This window comes from Pangasianodon hypophthalmus, chromosome 9 (assembly GCF_027358585.1).
Source record: "Pangasianodon hypophthalmus isolate fPanHyp1 chromosome 9, fPanHyp1.pri, whole genome shotgun sequence".
NCBI lineage: Eukaryota > Metazoa > Chordata > Actinopteri > Siluriformes > Pangasiidae > Pangasianodon > Pangasianodon hypophthalmus.
Genome location: NC_069718.1, coordinates 10,833,222 through 10,849,885, shown reverse-complemented (window position 1 = coordinate 10,849,885; position 16,664 = coordinate 10,833,222). Strand labels below are relative to the sequence as shown.

At 39.1% G+C, this 16,664-nt stretch overlaps 1 protein-coding gene across 2 annotated transcripts in view; it reads right to left on the bottom strand.

The window, feature by feature from the left end:
• Nucleotides 1-6,829: 6,829 nt before the first annotated feature.
• The window catches only part of ndst1a (N-deacetylase/N-sulfotransferase (heparan glucosaminyl) 1a), a 67,901-nt gene continuing 58,066 nt past the window's right edge, over nt 6,830-16,664 (bottom strand). For both annotated transcript variants that reach the window (XM_026919988.3, XM_026919987.3), the window contains exons 9-16: nt 14,718-14,900; nt 11,979-12,075; nt 11,392-11,515; nt 10,952-11,126; nt 9,499-9,669; nt 9,248-9,357; nt 8,461-8,563; nt 6,830-8,270 (exon numbers count right to left, since the gene is read on the bottom strand). In XM_026919988.3, coding sequence (XP_026775789.1) covers nt 8,151-8,270; nt 8,461-8,563; nt 9,248-9,357; nt 9,499-9,669; nt 10,952-11,126; nt 11,392-11,515; nt 11,979-12,075; nt 14,718-14,900 — 1,083 coding nt within the window. In that variant the 3' untranslated portion in view covers nt 6,830-8,150. The remainder of the gene's footprint in view (nt 8,271-8,460; nt 8,564-9,247; nt 9,358-9,498; nt 9,670-10,951; nt 11,127-11,391; nt 11,516-11,978; nt 12,076-14,717; nt 14,901-16,664) is intronic.

Genomic DNA, 16,664 nt, shown 5'->3' with positions numbered 1-16,664 from the left:
TGGATGGGTTAAATGCAGAGCACAAATTCCGAGTATGGGTCACCATACTTGGCCACAAGTCACTTCAACTTCAACTTCAACTTTGAGGTTGTGTTAAATTTCAGGACTGAACGTTTGAGCAAACGGTTAACTGATCAGATCTGGACTTGGATTTTGCTTTGTTCTCTGTTGAGAAAAATCTTTTAAAAAAAAAACAACCCATTAAGAAAAACTCTGATGTTTCCATCATGTAATGGACTTTAATGGGAACTGGCTTTTCATTAAAAATTCAATTTTTTTTTTTTTTTTTTTTTTTTTTTTTTAAGATTTTAATAAATATTTTGTGATTAAGGATTTTACAGTAAAACATGAACCTGCCTGGAAGAGGGTGTAAGTGTATTTTGCCCCCACATACTGTGAGGAGGACGGTTAAAGAGGTTCATCCATGGATCACAGTTGGAGATTTGTAGAAGATGGCTATTTTTTTTTAAATCTGCAATTAGATTAAATCTACAATTATATGCCACAAAGTTGCCAATAAACTTTTTGGAAGGCATGCAAGAAGAAAGCCTTTTCCACAAAGATAAGCACATGAAGTTCTCTAGATGCTACGGACCCTTGGCTAGAACTGGGTTCTGTGGTCAGATGAGTCATAGAAAAAGCATGAAAAAGCGTGATGGGTTTGGTGTAAAAAGAAGGACGGTTGTACAGAAAAAAAACATAATCTTCACTGTTAAGTACGGTGGATGATCTGTGACGTTGTGTGAATGTAAATTTTCCTCAAAAGGCTCTGAGAACCTTGTTAGGATACAAAACATCATGGACTCCATGAAGTTCAAGGGATTTGAAATGAAAATGTGGTTGCGTCTGCTAAGAAGCTACGACTGGGTCATGGCTGGATCTTCCAGCAGGACAGTGGAAGTTCTAACACGTGACCTAAACCCCACTGAAAACCTGTGGGATGAAAAAGAGGGTCCAGAAGAGAGAACCGAGGACCCTGGAGGATCTGAATTCTGTATTGAGGAGTCATATCAGGTTCCTTGCTCTGTATTTTTCAACACAGTGTGTTCTGCTTGTAGTAATGTAGTAATGTACCTTCTGTTTCCTAAAGTTTCTTATATGAAACTTAGAAACTTGCCCAGGTGCTGTCACATGTTCTACTGTGTCTACATGAGTTTCCTCATTCTGCGGATTATCTACTGTATTTCCTCTACATGCCAGTGAGTTTGTGTTTTTCAGTGATGGATTGGTGTCCTGGATATTTCAGAGCACCTTTCTAGGGCACTAGCAGATGGCTTAGTAATTTACATTTTTACATTTCAGACAATTGAAACAATACAGAAGCTCAGATTATAGGGTGATGGAGTTTATGCACATTTTTCATTACAGCTCTGAGAATTCTAGCAATAGTACCATAATTATAGCAATCATTTATTCCCTGCTAGCAAAAAGATGAAGCTGTTAATTGCCTCTGTTGCATGGAAATGTGATTTATTGTGAGCAGTGAGTAAAATATCTCACCAAGAATAAGAGAAGTTGAGAGCAGGGAGAAAAAAAAAACCTCTGCATTTCATGCAAGCCTGAACAGCATATTGGTTTATAAATTCCAATACGCATGTCTGGACTGAATAAACAGACTATCATGTTCAATGTAGAAACTGTATTAAAAATAATCTGTGTACAGATGTTTACAAATGAAGAAATGGTGTATCAATATTGCAGGGATAATGTTTCAAAGCAGCATCAATAATGTATAGTCACTGTACAGTGAAGTATCACTGCATGAATACTGAACACTGATTTTTATTCATCAGCTACACAAGACAAACTGTCGTGGACAAGAAACCTTGAGCAGCCTTCCTCAGACCTGCTTTTACATTCGCGTTTATTCATTTGGCAGAAGAATTTATCCATACTGCTGCACAAGTGAAGTAAAATTGAATTTGGGGGAAAAAAATAAGAAGCAATTGAGGATTCAGATCCTTGCTCAAAGGTTCAGAATTATTCTAATAGTCCAGGATTTTTTTTTTTTTTTATTCAGACCTATAATCTTGATTCATTCATCTTCAGCCTATCTCTGGAACACTAGGTGGGACCATGAAGCCTATCCCGGAACCACGAAGTGGGAATACAGATCCCATGATCCCATGCACACACTTTCACATACTCAGTCACAGCAACCAATCAACCATATTGCTGGGCGCTGGAAGTAAACCAGAGAACCCCAAGGAAACCCACATGGACACAGAGAACATGTGGAACTCCACACAGACAGTAACCTGAGCTCTGGATCGAACCCTGGAGCTGTGAGGTGAACCACTTGCTGCACCACTGTGCCATCCACTTTATATACTTCTGTATTCCAAACTTTTTGCTGGAGTTCAGCAGCAGCCCTTACTCTTCCACTGTGAGTCCCTTTTCTAACTGAACTGCTTTTCTGTATGTTTCTAAGCACTAGGATTTTTTAAAAATTGCTTATTCGGAATCACACAACACCCCAGATTATGGATAGACACTGGGATTAATAAAATACTGGTGTATTATCACATTCCACTCTGCAGCACTGCTTGATCCCTCAGGGTACAAGAAAGACAAGCATCAAGGCTCTTCTCTGTCCTGGCACTCAGGTGGTGGAACAAACTTTGCCCTTGGCAAATCCTTGTCTGGTGTTTTTCATACTGTACTAAGCTCCCCAAAAGGATTTTTAGACCGATGGTATTCTCAGTCCATGATATAGTGAACTTGGGTGTGTTTTTAATAGAGATTTCAAAGCACTTCAGCAAATGTAAAATGTAAATGTGTTGTTTTAAGCTATGGCTAGCAAGAATAACAAGAAGGGGCATGTGTCCTGTCAACATTTCTTCAAACCCTTAAAATGAAATTGATTATATTCCTAAAGATACGCTGTTCTTGGAAAACTTGCCTTAGAGAAAAAGGGTTGGTTGCCGATCGGTGCAGTATATCTCTGTGGCCACTTGAGGGCAGGACAGTCACAGATATTTATGCAGGCTGCTTTAGACACATTCACACTCTGTATTAAACTCTTTACCTGGCATAGCCATGCTAGCTTTTTGGATTGTGGAGGTACAACATCCAGTGAGAAATAGCAGTGGCTGAAATGTTTAAGCAAGGATCTCCGACTGTAAAATAAATTCTGCAGACCCATCATTATACAGATAAAGCCCATTCAAATCAACCGACCAGTCAAAAAGCTAATAACTCTAAAAACTTAACAAATATAATAACTTATTGATGGAGGTTTGCATTTTTTTCCTGCCACTGTAACAAGAACAAAAACAATAATGAAGCACCTGGTTATGCTACGCGGATCCCTGAGAACCAATGGTCTAGGCCACTGTTTAAAAAATGCATGTCCCCATGTTAAAATTGTTCAACCCCTGTGCTCTGTTCACTATTACGTAATGCTATAACCCTTGACTCTATAAATTATATAGATATATACATCATTCATTCATCTTCAATAACTGCTTTATGTTAAGCAGGGTCCTGGGTACACTGGGTGCAAGACAGAAGAGTTCATCCTGGATGGAATGCCAGTCCATCACAGGGCAGCATATATACACACACACACACACACACACACCCACACCTAGGGGCAATTTAGTGTAACCAATCCACTTACCTGCATGTTTGTGAAACCAGAGAACCCAGAGGAAACAAGTGAAACTCCACACAGGCAGTCATCAGACCTCATGATCAAATCAGAGGCCTACATGTGCCACCACCATGCCACCAGTAATATATCTGTAAGATTTATTTTAAAATCACATATATATCATATCACAGCCACTGAAATCACATTTCAGGTTTAAATTTAAAAACATTACTCATTTATAACACTTTTATCTAGTCATCAGTTCAAATGGCCTGAACTTTAACCTGAAATTTCAATAAAGTAATACATTTTACATGGATGGTCCTGACCTAAACAGAACAGAGCATAATTGTTAAATTGTACTTTAACATAGTTTCTATTAATGTTGTTTTATGTGAGGCCCATAGCAACCTTACACAGAGAACGCTGGAGAAGCAGGTTCAAGAAATTTACTCGAGTCATTTATGTTTTTTTCACTTCATAGTGTTGTAATCTCAATTCAGTTTAATACTGTAGGTACGTGATCTGTTCTTTCATGGGCCTCACTTTATTTTTAACTGGTCTTATTATTACTAAGTAGATATTTTATCATTTTGTGTAATGTTATGTCTTGTGAGGCGGTGTGTGTTTTCTCCATTAAATACCACAAATTTGAACCTATAAATATTTTTTGACAACTGCACCTTTTTAAAAACTGTAGTCTCATCGTAAAAGCTTTAAAGTAAATACTTTACGCAAAGGAAAGGGACAAGGGAATAAAATTATTGTAATTACAGCAGCCCATTTATTCTGCTTTCTGTCAAACTGTGGCAGGCATCCAAGCCACAGTGCCTGGGTTTTACAGTTCACACACACTTGACTCTTACCACTCAAAATTACTTGAGTGGGTGTAAAAAAAAATAAAATAAGACAAAAAAAAAAAAAAAAAAAAAAAAAAAAAACACATAAGTCATCTGAGGTTGCAGTTCAGTTACTGTCAATCTAAAAGGAAAAGCAGTCTAGTGGTTCTTGTATGTCTGCAAACCTGTAATTACCATCTCATCTAACCATGATACCACACAGCTTATGAAATTATACTGTAAAACCTGTGCTTTCAATATTGATTACAGGTGTGTGCATTGAAAACAGTCATTAGTAACAGAGGGACAAAGAACATAGGAAGGTGCTGAAATATGGCAACAGTTAAATAGCTTTTTCACCACAAGCGTTTTTGGAAAATTAGGTATGTAATAATGACACAGATCAGAATACAGTGAGCAAATGCGAACTGAAAAGGGAACATGATACAACTTCTCTGGCTGGACCAAAGACCACAAAACAGCATAGTGAGAAATCCTGAAATCGACATTTTCCCACATATCTAATGGCACGCTTCCACCAGACAGCAAAGTACAGCACGGCACAGTAACAAACCCAAACCCATGACCATACAAATCACGATCACATGCCTTTCCTTTACATACCTGTCAAAGTAGAAGGTTTTCCTTAAAAAAAAAAAAAAAAAAAAAAGAATTTTTTTTTTTTTAGAAAGCTTGCTAGAAAGGTTCCCAAGGCATCTGGTGGAGGCTAATGGTCTGCATCGGACCTGGGATATCGTTTGAGATGAGGGGGGGAAAAAAAAATTCACATGAGCAGGAGGTTTTTATTTTCATGCGACTGAACGGTCAGGTATGAAGCTCGCAGGACAAAGAAAGACCACAGTCATTAACGTGAATGTGAATGATGTATTTACAGTAATACTTTTATAGCATTCATTCATTCATCCTTAGTAACTGCCTAGTCAGGGACATGGAGGTTTAAATTAGCTACTAGTTTGTATATATTCTGCGAAACGGAACCAAATAAACTCATTAGAAAATGTCACAGGTACAAACCAAACAAAATTAATGACTATGCAGGTACTGTTGTTATTTCAAAAAAATCATAATTAATGAAACAAACAGAAAAAAATCCTTCCAATTTAGGCCACACCCACATCTGGTTTAAATGCAAATACAGTTAGGAATATTTGGAGTGCTAAACAGATACAGATACTGATAGTGGCATTGCATTAAACCCCTAATCTGTACTTCTCTGCAAGGAACCTGGATAAGAAGGGTAACTGATTGCAGTGTAAGTGATTGGGTATGGCACGGCTCACATAGCAGTGGAAACTGTCAAAATGCTGCAGTCGTGGTTGATTTTTTTCATCCCATCTTCTTCTGTCTGGTGGAAAAGTATAATAATACACCATTTGTAGCATCCAGTTAAAACCACAAGCCAAGTTTAAAATAAATTTCACTGCCCAGGAGAAAACACAACATGAACAAACACTTTACTTCCTGGTTTTCAGAAAAGGTAGGTTCATTAGGGCTCTCATACACTGTGTTACATGTCTGTGGTGAGCAGCATATAAAGTGCCACATTCACTAGAAGTTCCTGCATGGTTTTGTACAGTAACAAAGACAATAATAAAAGAAAAGGCAAAATTAAACAAATTAATACAGCACTGAGAAAAATCAAAAACAATAACCAATCGATCACATAATCCCCAACCAAGAACTGAAGATAACGTTATGACAATTGACTTCTTAATTGACTTTTTAAGTAGACTGCAGAGTAATAATACCACATTCCCAGTCTAAGGAAGTACAAACCATTGCCATTTGTATATTAACATGTTATTTCTGTCTGAATTTGCCAGGAACTGGGCTAAAACTGTCATTCAAGAGTCCTGATGTCCTGCACTGTAACTGTAAACATTAAGCAAAATAAAGTAACACAGAGAGCAACTGTGTACCAGTACAGAAGGTCCATTATCAAGAAGTGGTGCTTTAAAAAAAAAAAAAAAAAAAAAAAACACACTGAAAAATTATTATAAAATATGATTTAGTTAATACATCTTATATCTTGCATACCATTAGAACAAAATCAAAAAAATAAAATAAAAATGAATAGCAAACTGGTGGATGATGAGTAGCCACTGAGCATGAGGATGCAAAATGGCTTGAGCAGCCACTCATGCCACAGGAAAGACACAGGAGTACAGTTCTAGATCTAGATAGCAAGTGTATGTTGGGGCTTGGGCTGAGAAGAGACAATGGTATTCACCAAAGCTGGTTCCACCAAAGTGATCCATGGAGTTCCTATCGATTAGGTGGGAAGGCAGAGCAGATTGGGATGTGTGTGTGTGTGTGTGTGTGTGTGTGTGTGTGTGTGTGTGTGTGTGTGTGTGTGTGGTGGTGGGGGGGGGGGGGGTGAAAAGAGGAGTGGCTGGCATGAGGTTATGGTGTTTGAGGGAGAGGTTGGGATGAATGATGTAGGGGTTGGAATGAAAAGGGGATTGGTTGGCATGATTGATGTAGGGTTTGTGATAAGTGATGTAGGAGCTGAGATGTATGAGGAAGAGCTTGGTGCGAAAAAGGGAGGGGTTGGGATGAGTGAGGGAGGGATGTGTGAGGAAAGGATGGATGAATGAATGAATGGTTTTTAAACAGCAGGGGTGTAAACATTTGCAGTCAACTGTACTATTCAAGATTTTTTTACAAAACAATATTTTACTTGTATTTTCATACAATTTCATAGAATTCTCATATGAAACCAAGATAAATTGCAACACCACATAAATAACTCAGTTGAATTTAACATAATTCCCCACATTCAATATTCATATATTTCCAAATCCATTAGCATGGTTCTCTGTGTGTTAATAAACTTAACTTTTTGGATCTTGTACTTCATCTAATTTTCCAATACATGGCAGCTGAAGCGCTCTGATCTTCAGTGGAGCAGTACACACCCAGCCTGAAGAAATGTTACCTGTTAGAGCTGTATTCAGCTGTGTTGGAGAAATTAGCTGTGGGAGATCTCATTAACAATTATTAAAAAAAATTCAATACCTGTCAGGCTTTGCATTTAATTATGACACATTCGTTTAGTGTTGATGGCCGCTGTGGAACTGTGTCAGAGTCATGCTGAATAAGGGCTTTGTAATTAGTTCATATACATATAAAGAGCGTAATGTAGTTACACTGTACAAAACCCCAGCGCAGCCTTCAATTACTGGCACTTTTAAAATGCACACTTTTGCTCCTGTGGCCCCAAACCATTGAAGTCCTGAGGTGAAGAAACGGCAGTTCATCCATACTTTCATGGTCAGTGCATTTATTCTTTGCAGACAAGGAAGAATCAAGTTCCTGGTCTTTTGACATGGCTTATCGCAGCACATCTCATGTGTTTTAATCTTCCTCTTATCAAGAAGAAGTGAGAGAAGCCAGTGTTAAATACCATATCTAGTATGACGCACTTAGATCTGTCATGATATAGTGAGAGGATGTACCATTTCCTCTTCGGATGAGTCCGTAACATAACATACCACCCCATGGGGGTTTTAATAAGCAGAAGTAGAGATGCAATATTTTACAAACCACTTTATATTCTGAAAGCAACAGGGGAAATCCAATGAGACATGACTTCCTCACCCATGACGATATCGATGGTTTATTCCACTTCAGTCCAATGACTGGTGCTGGAGACTATACCATTCTCAGACAGAGGGGAGGAACATGGCTCAAAGCTACCTAGTGTTAAGAAGTTCATCTTTGAGCCAAGTGGGTAAAGCCTGGCCCATCCTGTAGAGCAGCTTTGACAGGTCAATGTTATGATCTCTGTAGTACTCTCTTAGAAACAGCTGGGACTGAGGAGGAGGGAGAAACAGAACAAAAAGTGTGATTACATTCCTGTGCATAACTGTAGCATTATATAAACACACAGGTTCCGGAGGAAGATAACTTCTTCCTGTAGGCAAACTCTGATCACTACAGATCAGATGTAGTGAGACAAATGAAAGCAGCAGAACCTGCATGATAAAGGGGAATATACTGTACCTCTAACTTCATATCTGAGTATCTCTTTCCTTTACTTTTTCCCAGACACTTAGTCTTTCCTCCCTCCAGGAGCTGACACCAGAAACCTTTTTTAGGATCAAACCTGCACAGATCAGAAAATAATTTCAGTGTTAAGTCCAATATTACCAAACAACAATTTAGTATTAAGTTAGAACTGCTTTCAGGATGTAAATATGGACCCTGAATGAACATAGAGAACTCTACAGACATGCCACTTTCTTAAAAACAGAAGTAACTTTTGTCTGTGGATGGTGTGTTCATTCATTTTTCGTTTCAAAATGAAAAAAAAAAAAAAAAAAAAAAGTTTTTGGCTTTAATACACATTACAAAAAGCTCTTGTATTTCTCCTTTGCTTGGTTTTCAGATGAATTTTTGAGGCTAAAATGAATGAATCTTAAATGACCTGGATGTGTATCAGCAGTTTCTGGGTAAGTCCTAATAAGAAGAAGTTAGATTAAAGATTGCCTTTAATGCCTGATTTACTGCTAACATGTACCACTATGTGCTTTTTAAAAATAGGAAGAGGGTGACGGTAAAGGAGACAACATGGCAGATGGAAATAAATCCAGGTACTGCAATTTAAGAACACTTTAATCATCCAAAATTTATTTCTGCATATGTTGATCTTATTTTCATAATATGTTTTATGGAAACAGAAGAAGGTTCCAGAGCACACATTTTAATCAGTTGTGGTTTATTTAAAAACAAAAAATGTACACAGACCCAGACAGTAGCTAAACAACGACTGACACGGGGCTGAACTTACGCCAGGATCTTGTGGTAGTTCACAGTATTCATTAGTCCCAGAAACTTCTGGACTTTATCCATGACTAATGCTGGTTCAGTTTTCAGCATCTGCCCATCCACAACCATAATCTACATAATCAAAAAAAATGACATCATTAAAACTTACATATATTCTTACATATCATTCCACTCTGAAGCCCTACAAAAAGCCAATGAGGTTTTTTCATGGAAAAAAGAAAGCATCACACACACACACACACTAACACACACCTGACTGGGGTGGTAGTGTTGAAGCCAGCGCTCAAGGTGAATGGCATACAACCCCGGCACCAGACAGCGGCTCTGCAGGACGCGCAGCCTTGCAGGAGCATCACGGGGCGCAGTGATGACATCATGAAAAGAGTATTTCATAGCCACTGGATCATCATGTGCCCTCTGGTGCTGCAGCGAGGAACAGGGAATATACAGTGATTCATCTGGGCACTCTGCTCTAAAGCATAGATCCACAGAGCTCTACACACAATCTCCTCCACAATTCCTTCTGACCTCAAACTCAACTCTTAGGTCACTCCATGACCTAATGCTCTTCCTGACTTTATCTTTGCTTCAAGCTCAGCTCTTAAGGTCTTTGTGAGCAAGCTTTCCGTGATCTAAGGCTCTTCCTGACTTCATTTTTGCTTCAAGCTCAGCTCTTGTGCTCAAGCTTTTCCTGACCCAAAGCTCAGCTCTTCCTGAAATCAGGATCAGTTATTTCTGACCCCAGCATCAGCTCTTTTTGACCCCAAGCTCAGCTCTATCTAGCTCAGCTCTTCTCAACTCAAAATCAGTTCTTCCTGACCCTAAGATCAACTCTTTTTTACTCCAACATTAGTTCTTTGTGAACTGCTGCTCAGGTTCAGGCTCAGCTCCAAGCTCAGCATTTCCTGAACTCAAGATCAGCTATTTCTCACCCCAAGCTCAGTTCTTCCTGACCCCAAGCTCAGCTTTTACCTGGTCTCACACTCTTCCTGACCTCAAGATGAGCTCTTTCTGGCCTCAGACCTTTCCTGACCTCAAGGTCATCTCTTTATTATCCCAACATCAGCTCTTCGTGACCCAAAGCTCAGGTCTTCCTGACCCAAAGCTCAGCTCCTCCTTAACTCAGGCTATACTCATTATGACCACAAGATGAGCTCTTCTTGGCCCCACACTTTGCTCTGTGTGACCTCAAGTTCAGTTCTTCCTAATCTAAAGCTCTTCCTAACCTCAAGTTCGGCTTTGTGACTTCAAGATCTTCTCTTCCTGACCTCAAGCTCAGCTCTTCATGACCTCAAGCTCAGCTCTTCATGACCTCAAGCTCTTTCTGACCCCAAACTCAACTCTTCCCAGTCTCAAGCTGTTTCGGATCTCAAGTTCAGCTCTCAGCTTTCCATGACCTCATGTACTTCCTGACCTGAAGCTCAGTTCTGCCTGTCTCAAGCTCAGATTCTCTTGACCCCACACTCTGCTCTTCCTGACTTTAAAGTTCAGCTGTTCCTGTCCTCAAGTTTTTCATGACCAGATGTGTTGGGACAATTCCAAACTGTGGTCCTTTAGTACTGAGAGGGAAAAACGGCAGTTATATTGTTTCGGAAAGAGGCTCCTGAGGTCTGCTTCTGTTATTACCTCTTAGTTAACAAGCTGTCAAGTCCTTTTTGTGGTAAATCATGTAGAAGCAGAGAAATAGGCATGTAGAGGACAGTACCTGGTACCAGGCATAGGCTCTTTCTGCAGGACTGATGAGGACAGTGATGATTTTAGCTTTAGGCAGGAGAGCTGCTGCTCTGGCCGCTGCTAATTCAGAGTCAAAGTAGTTAGCGCACTTCTCAAAGTAGTAATCTGAACTGGTGTTGGAGGGGAGGGGGAAATACTCCATGTACCTGTAACAGAGAAATATTAGTCACAAACACATACACCTATAATGCTGCTTCTCAGCAGGCAGTGATTTCACCAGCAAGGTGCAGATATCAACATTTTTTTAGTAATTTATTCAAGTTACTCTAGAACACAGACAATGACAGTAGAATATTATTCTCCTGGGGTTGATGGTTGATGGATTGCAGATCCAGGTGGAAAAATATCACCTGAAAGAAACATAGGAGGCTAAAGACAGAGGCACGGGGGCAAGTCTAGAGTATTTCTCACCAGTCTATTCCTCGGTGGTAGTTGTGCCCATTGAAGAACTGGATCTCCTCAAATGTCTCTTTGCTGGGATAGTTGCCAATGAGGTCAGGGTGCAAGCCCAGGAACAGATACAGAGCAGTTGTCCCTGATACCAAATAAAAGGGAGTAAAATGGGGGAAAAATAATACTGTAAGCAAGCCTGGGTGATATTTTTAATAGAATAATAGTAATAATCATGTGGCACAATATGCTTCTTTGCAGGTAATATTAGTAAATGGCTCCATAGCTGTTTGGTAGTTACATTGGAAATATTAAAAATATGCAATGCATCTTCTGTATGCATTTCAAAATGTAGTACTATTGTTTTGATTGCATTTTGTTGTCAAACATAAATATGAAATAAATACTGTAAAATTATTTTTCCCACATTGACAACTCTTAAGCTTTAGGTAGCATTTGAAGCAATATTCATTTAAAAATGTGAATACAAGAAAAATACTTTCTCATAAGAAATTGTTCCAAGTTATTTAAATACTAAATCCACCGCCCTTGTCACAGTCCACTGTATTTACTCAGCAAGTCCAGTAGGTGGAGCTCTATGCACTCACCTGTCTTCTGTGGCCCAATCACAAGCAGCTTAGGGAAGCGATCACATGTTTTCTCTTTAGACCAGATATCCTTGTGTCTCTTATCCTCGCAAGGGTTCTAAAACATTGCAAAGAGGGTAGAAAGGACATTATAAGTTAACACTGAGCAGTACAGGGTGTCAGTGTAGGTAGAGGAAAATATCGTCTTTATGTTCTTTATTATTAAAGTGACTAACAATGAAGTCATGAAAGCTGAATAGAGCTTTCTTTTATGTTGCAGCTTCTCAGATGTGCACACTCATTCTCGCTCTCTTTTGGGATTATATCCTAACAGATGATTCACTTAACCGTAGCCACAGTCACACTGTTCCTGAGTCAAAAAAAAGATGCAGGAGAAAATCCTCCAGGCCACAACACCCACACTAACTGTAACAAAAGCACAGATTGAGCTAAACTGCAATTCACATCCTTAATCAGTCTGTAATGGAAAGCATTTACAGTTCTAAAAAAGCAAGATTTCTTATAAATGACCAGATGTTGTTGTTTTTCTTCCCTGAAGAAAGAGTAACCTCAGTCTGACTGAATCAAGTTTATTTTTCCAGGAAGGAAGATTTTTGGGTCCAATTTAACAAGTCTAGGCTTAATCTGGGCCTTAAATGAGTAAAGCATTGGCACATGCTTTCCAGTTACAGTCACTGATGACTGTGTGATTGCTAAAATCAGTCAGGTGTCAGGTGTCAGGTGATGGGTCTTACAAACACACACACGCACACACAAGATATATGCCACAACTGTCAATTCCTTCACAATTGCATTAGAACTTTTTTTTTTTTTTTTTAAGAGTAACTACAGGTTTATACTGCACCCCAGTCAGAGCAAACATTAGCAGTAGCACTGCACTATACGTTCATATCACAAAATACAAAACATGAAAACTGTTACACTTTTACACCAATAATGTGAATTTAAATCACTAAACTGTATTTTTAGTCGTTTAGTTGTTTTGCTGAATCTCAACTGGCTTACGATAAAACATATACGCTCACTCCATATAGTATATATGTAGATAATAATATAATACAACGGTGTTGTAGACCCCATCTAGTTGTAGACCCCATCTAATGCTCAAATACCAACTAAAATTCAGCACATGAAAGGTGACTCCAAAAAATGACTGGTGAAAGCAAAATGTGATATTGCTTTTAGTGCATATTGGAAAATCAATAAATAATTTTTAAAATATGTAAGAAATAAAATACAAGTCATACCATAGTAATTTACCTATGATTACACATTTTATTAATTTAATTAATAATATGAATTATTCACGAAACGAGTTAGTTCCTGTTATCACTTATGTTACAGCAGCTATAAACAGCTGTTTTCTCACCCTCCTCTCTTTAATTCCTCTCTCTCTCTCTCTCTCTCTCTCTCTCTCTCAGAGTTAATAAAAAAAATCAATTTGTCATGTTATTGATAAACCATAAAGTGCAAAACTCTTCTGCCTGAAGACTTTCCCATAGTGGAAAAAGTTACGTCTGACTGTTACGAAGCACTGACACTGGAGACTCCTTCCATAAATAATAAATAAACCTCTCTTTAGAGAAAACTTTACCACAGCAACGATTACACATTTTCCTTTGTTAAATAAATTTATTTAAAGTTTATTGTTAGGCTTAGATTAAATGTAAATTAGCTGTTACTATAGAAACTGCCAGAGATGCTTTTTCAGAAAATAAATCCGACCAATCAGGATCAAGAATTGAACAGAGCTGTGGTATGACTCTAAATACCTGAAAAGTATACCATAAAAGTATACTACATAAAGTGAGAGAAGTTTAGGAAATGTGAACATTGAAAGACACGTGTTAGGTGACTACGAGGAAGAGGAGGACATGGGAACTGAAATATTCACATGCGAATATCTTGCTTTTTTTATTCGTAAACAGAATGAAAATTTGAATAGTACATGAACGGTGAAATTCGGTTTGACAGCACCAACACACACACGCACACACAGAGGGCTGAATTGAGACAATAGAGCACTTGTGCACGGGGTGACACTGAGAAAGGCTCAGCTGGAGGTGATACGTGTGCAGGCACAAACGCTTACACACACAAAGACTCCACAAGAACCTTAATGTGAGGGGCTCTGAGCACAAATGACATGAGCAAGAAAAGAGATCAGAGCAAGACGAACAAAGAGCGTTCACACACACACACACACACACACACAAAGAGTAAAGCAGAACACAGCGAGTGAGAGGAGAACGAGGAGAACAGAAGCACACTGAACCACATTACAGTGAGTCGAGCGTAGAAAAGAAAAGCTGTGAATAACAAGCACTACATTCTCTGATGAGGAGTTGCTGACCACAGAGCCTGACACGGCACCACACTGTACACTAATGCTATTCTTCCCCTCAGTCCCTCTCTCACGCTCCCTCAATCCTCGCCCGCCTGGGCCTCTTTTAACTTCTCAATCATCAGATGCCCTCAGTCCCACACTCCCTCAGGCACAACAACCTACACACACTTGGTATACAAGAACACCTCTTAATGGCAATCCTGGGAACACTCAAGCACTGTGAAAACAGAAAGAAAAAAAATGTGCCAAGACGACTGACTCAGCTCACTGCGGCTTTTGATAATTAGCAGAATCAAATGAGTCAGAACTGGAAAAACGCAACACCTACACACACACACGCGGCATACAACGCACACCCACACACCCACACACACACAAACAGATATACGCACCTGCCAGAGTGGTTCTCTGTCCGAGGGGAAGAGGCTGAAGTATTTTTGAGCCAGCTGGACAGGAGGCAGGGTCTGCAGCCTCAGGTGAGTCCAGGTCTGCAGGAAACGCAGCAGCTTCTTAAAAGTATACAGCCCCAGACGGTCATTTCCATAATTAGAAAGATGAGTCATGAAGATACTAATCTGCAAAACACAGAAAGAGAAACATTTGTGAATTAGGATTTTTAATTAACCCTATACATCAAAAGACTTTCCTACCAGCCTCCTCAAATCCCTGTTGTCTTTTCAGTTTCAGACTGGGGGAAATGCTTCCTGTGAATCTACAGGCTAATTATCCAGCCCCAGTTTGTCAAAGTGGAGCACTTATTTCATCAATCTATGTATATATGTATATTTTCTGCCCACTGTGTTGCTCACTCTGTTATTTTGTATGCACCCAAACTCCGCTATCCAAATGCTCTCTGGAAGACTGGATGTAAAGTGAATTTCTGAAAAGCAGGAAACTATTTCCTATGATTTTAAATGGGAAAATTTATATAATGCATTCCAGCCCATCCAGACTCGCCCAAAGAACTGAAGAAATAACAACAATGACAGCAACAATGATACTATTTTCTATTTTTTAATGGAAAAAATTATATAACGCTTTCCAGGCCCATTGAGACTCACCGAAACAAGAACAACGGCAGCAACAACAATAAAACTATTTGCTTTTTTAATTGGAAACATTATATAATGCATTCCAAGCCCATCCAGACTCACCCACACAGCAACAAAAGCACCAGCCCCATATTTCAATCCCATCCACATTTGGCACAAGAACTTCCTAAATATGACTAAAACACCCCAACAACACCAAAATAACTACAAAGGTGTGTCATAAACAGTAATAACAGCAGCAACAACGACAATAATAGCAGCTCTCCAATGGACAGGCAGATGCTGGTAATCTGGTCATGTGACTATTGTCTTTCAATTCAGTTCAATTTAATAAAATTTTATTTATACAGCACTTCTAACAATAGACATTGTCATAAATCAGCTTTACAGATATCCGTATGAAAATATAGATTTAGATTTATCCCTAATGAACAAGCCAGACGTGATGGTGGCAAGGAAAAACTCCCTGAAACCACATGAGGAAGAAACCTTAAGAGGAACGAGACTCATAAAGGAACCTGTCCTCTTCTGTGTGACACCGGATAGTGTGACTATAAATCATTACTTTTCCACAACTGTATACTATAGAGTCAAGCAGTGCTAGGTGTGCTGAAAGGATCTTCCACCTATTTTTAAGCCCACTCCAGAACTGTATAAATATTGTCTAGCTAGATACACCAGCTGGATGATGGAAAATCAGTATTAAAAATCAACAGCTGTTATAGCAGGAAGATTCCAGTACCTCATGCACTATATAAAACAGTTTTCCTCTACAATCACAGTTGGTCATACACAGAGTGATGGTAGCTTGCACACCGGTCACTCACAAATGTAAAAAAACCCACAGGCTGTCAACTGAAGAGTGTCAAATTATGAAAGAAAAATGTGCCATGATTTCTGTGTCACGTTGTCGAATGTACAGCCCAAGGGGTTAAAGCTAGCGGTCGTGTCCTATCCGTGTGTGTGACTCGCCCTTTAAAACTTAATGACTCTAGCTGGTCACTCTGATCAATAGTGGGAAGCTCATTAGGAAAGAGACGAACATGCAATTAGTTGACCTACTCCACGAGCGTTGCTCATTGATCAGATCCAGTCAGTCGAGAATGAACCATGGGCTAATCACTGCATTAGATCAGGTCTGGATGGAGCTCCTGAAAAAGCTTTAGGGAAGTGGGGCTTTTACCATAAGATACAATGCCTAACTAGCTGAGGAAGTCTGTCTAACTGAGTAATGTGATGTCACCTGAAGTCACAAACTTTATAGTGGAAAATGAACGGGTTTGTATC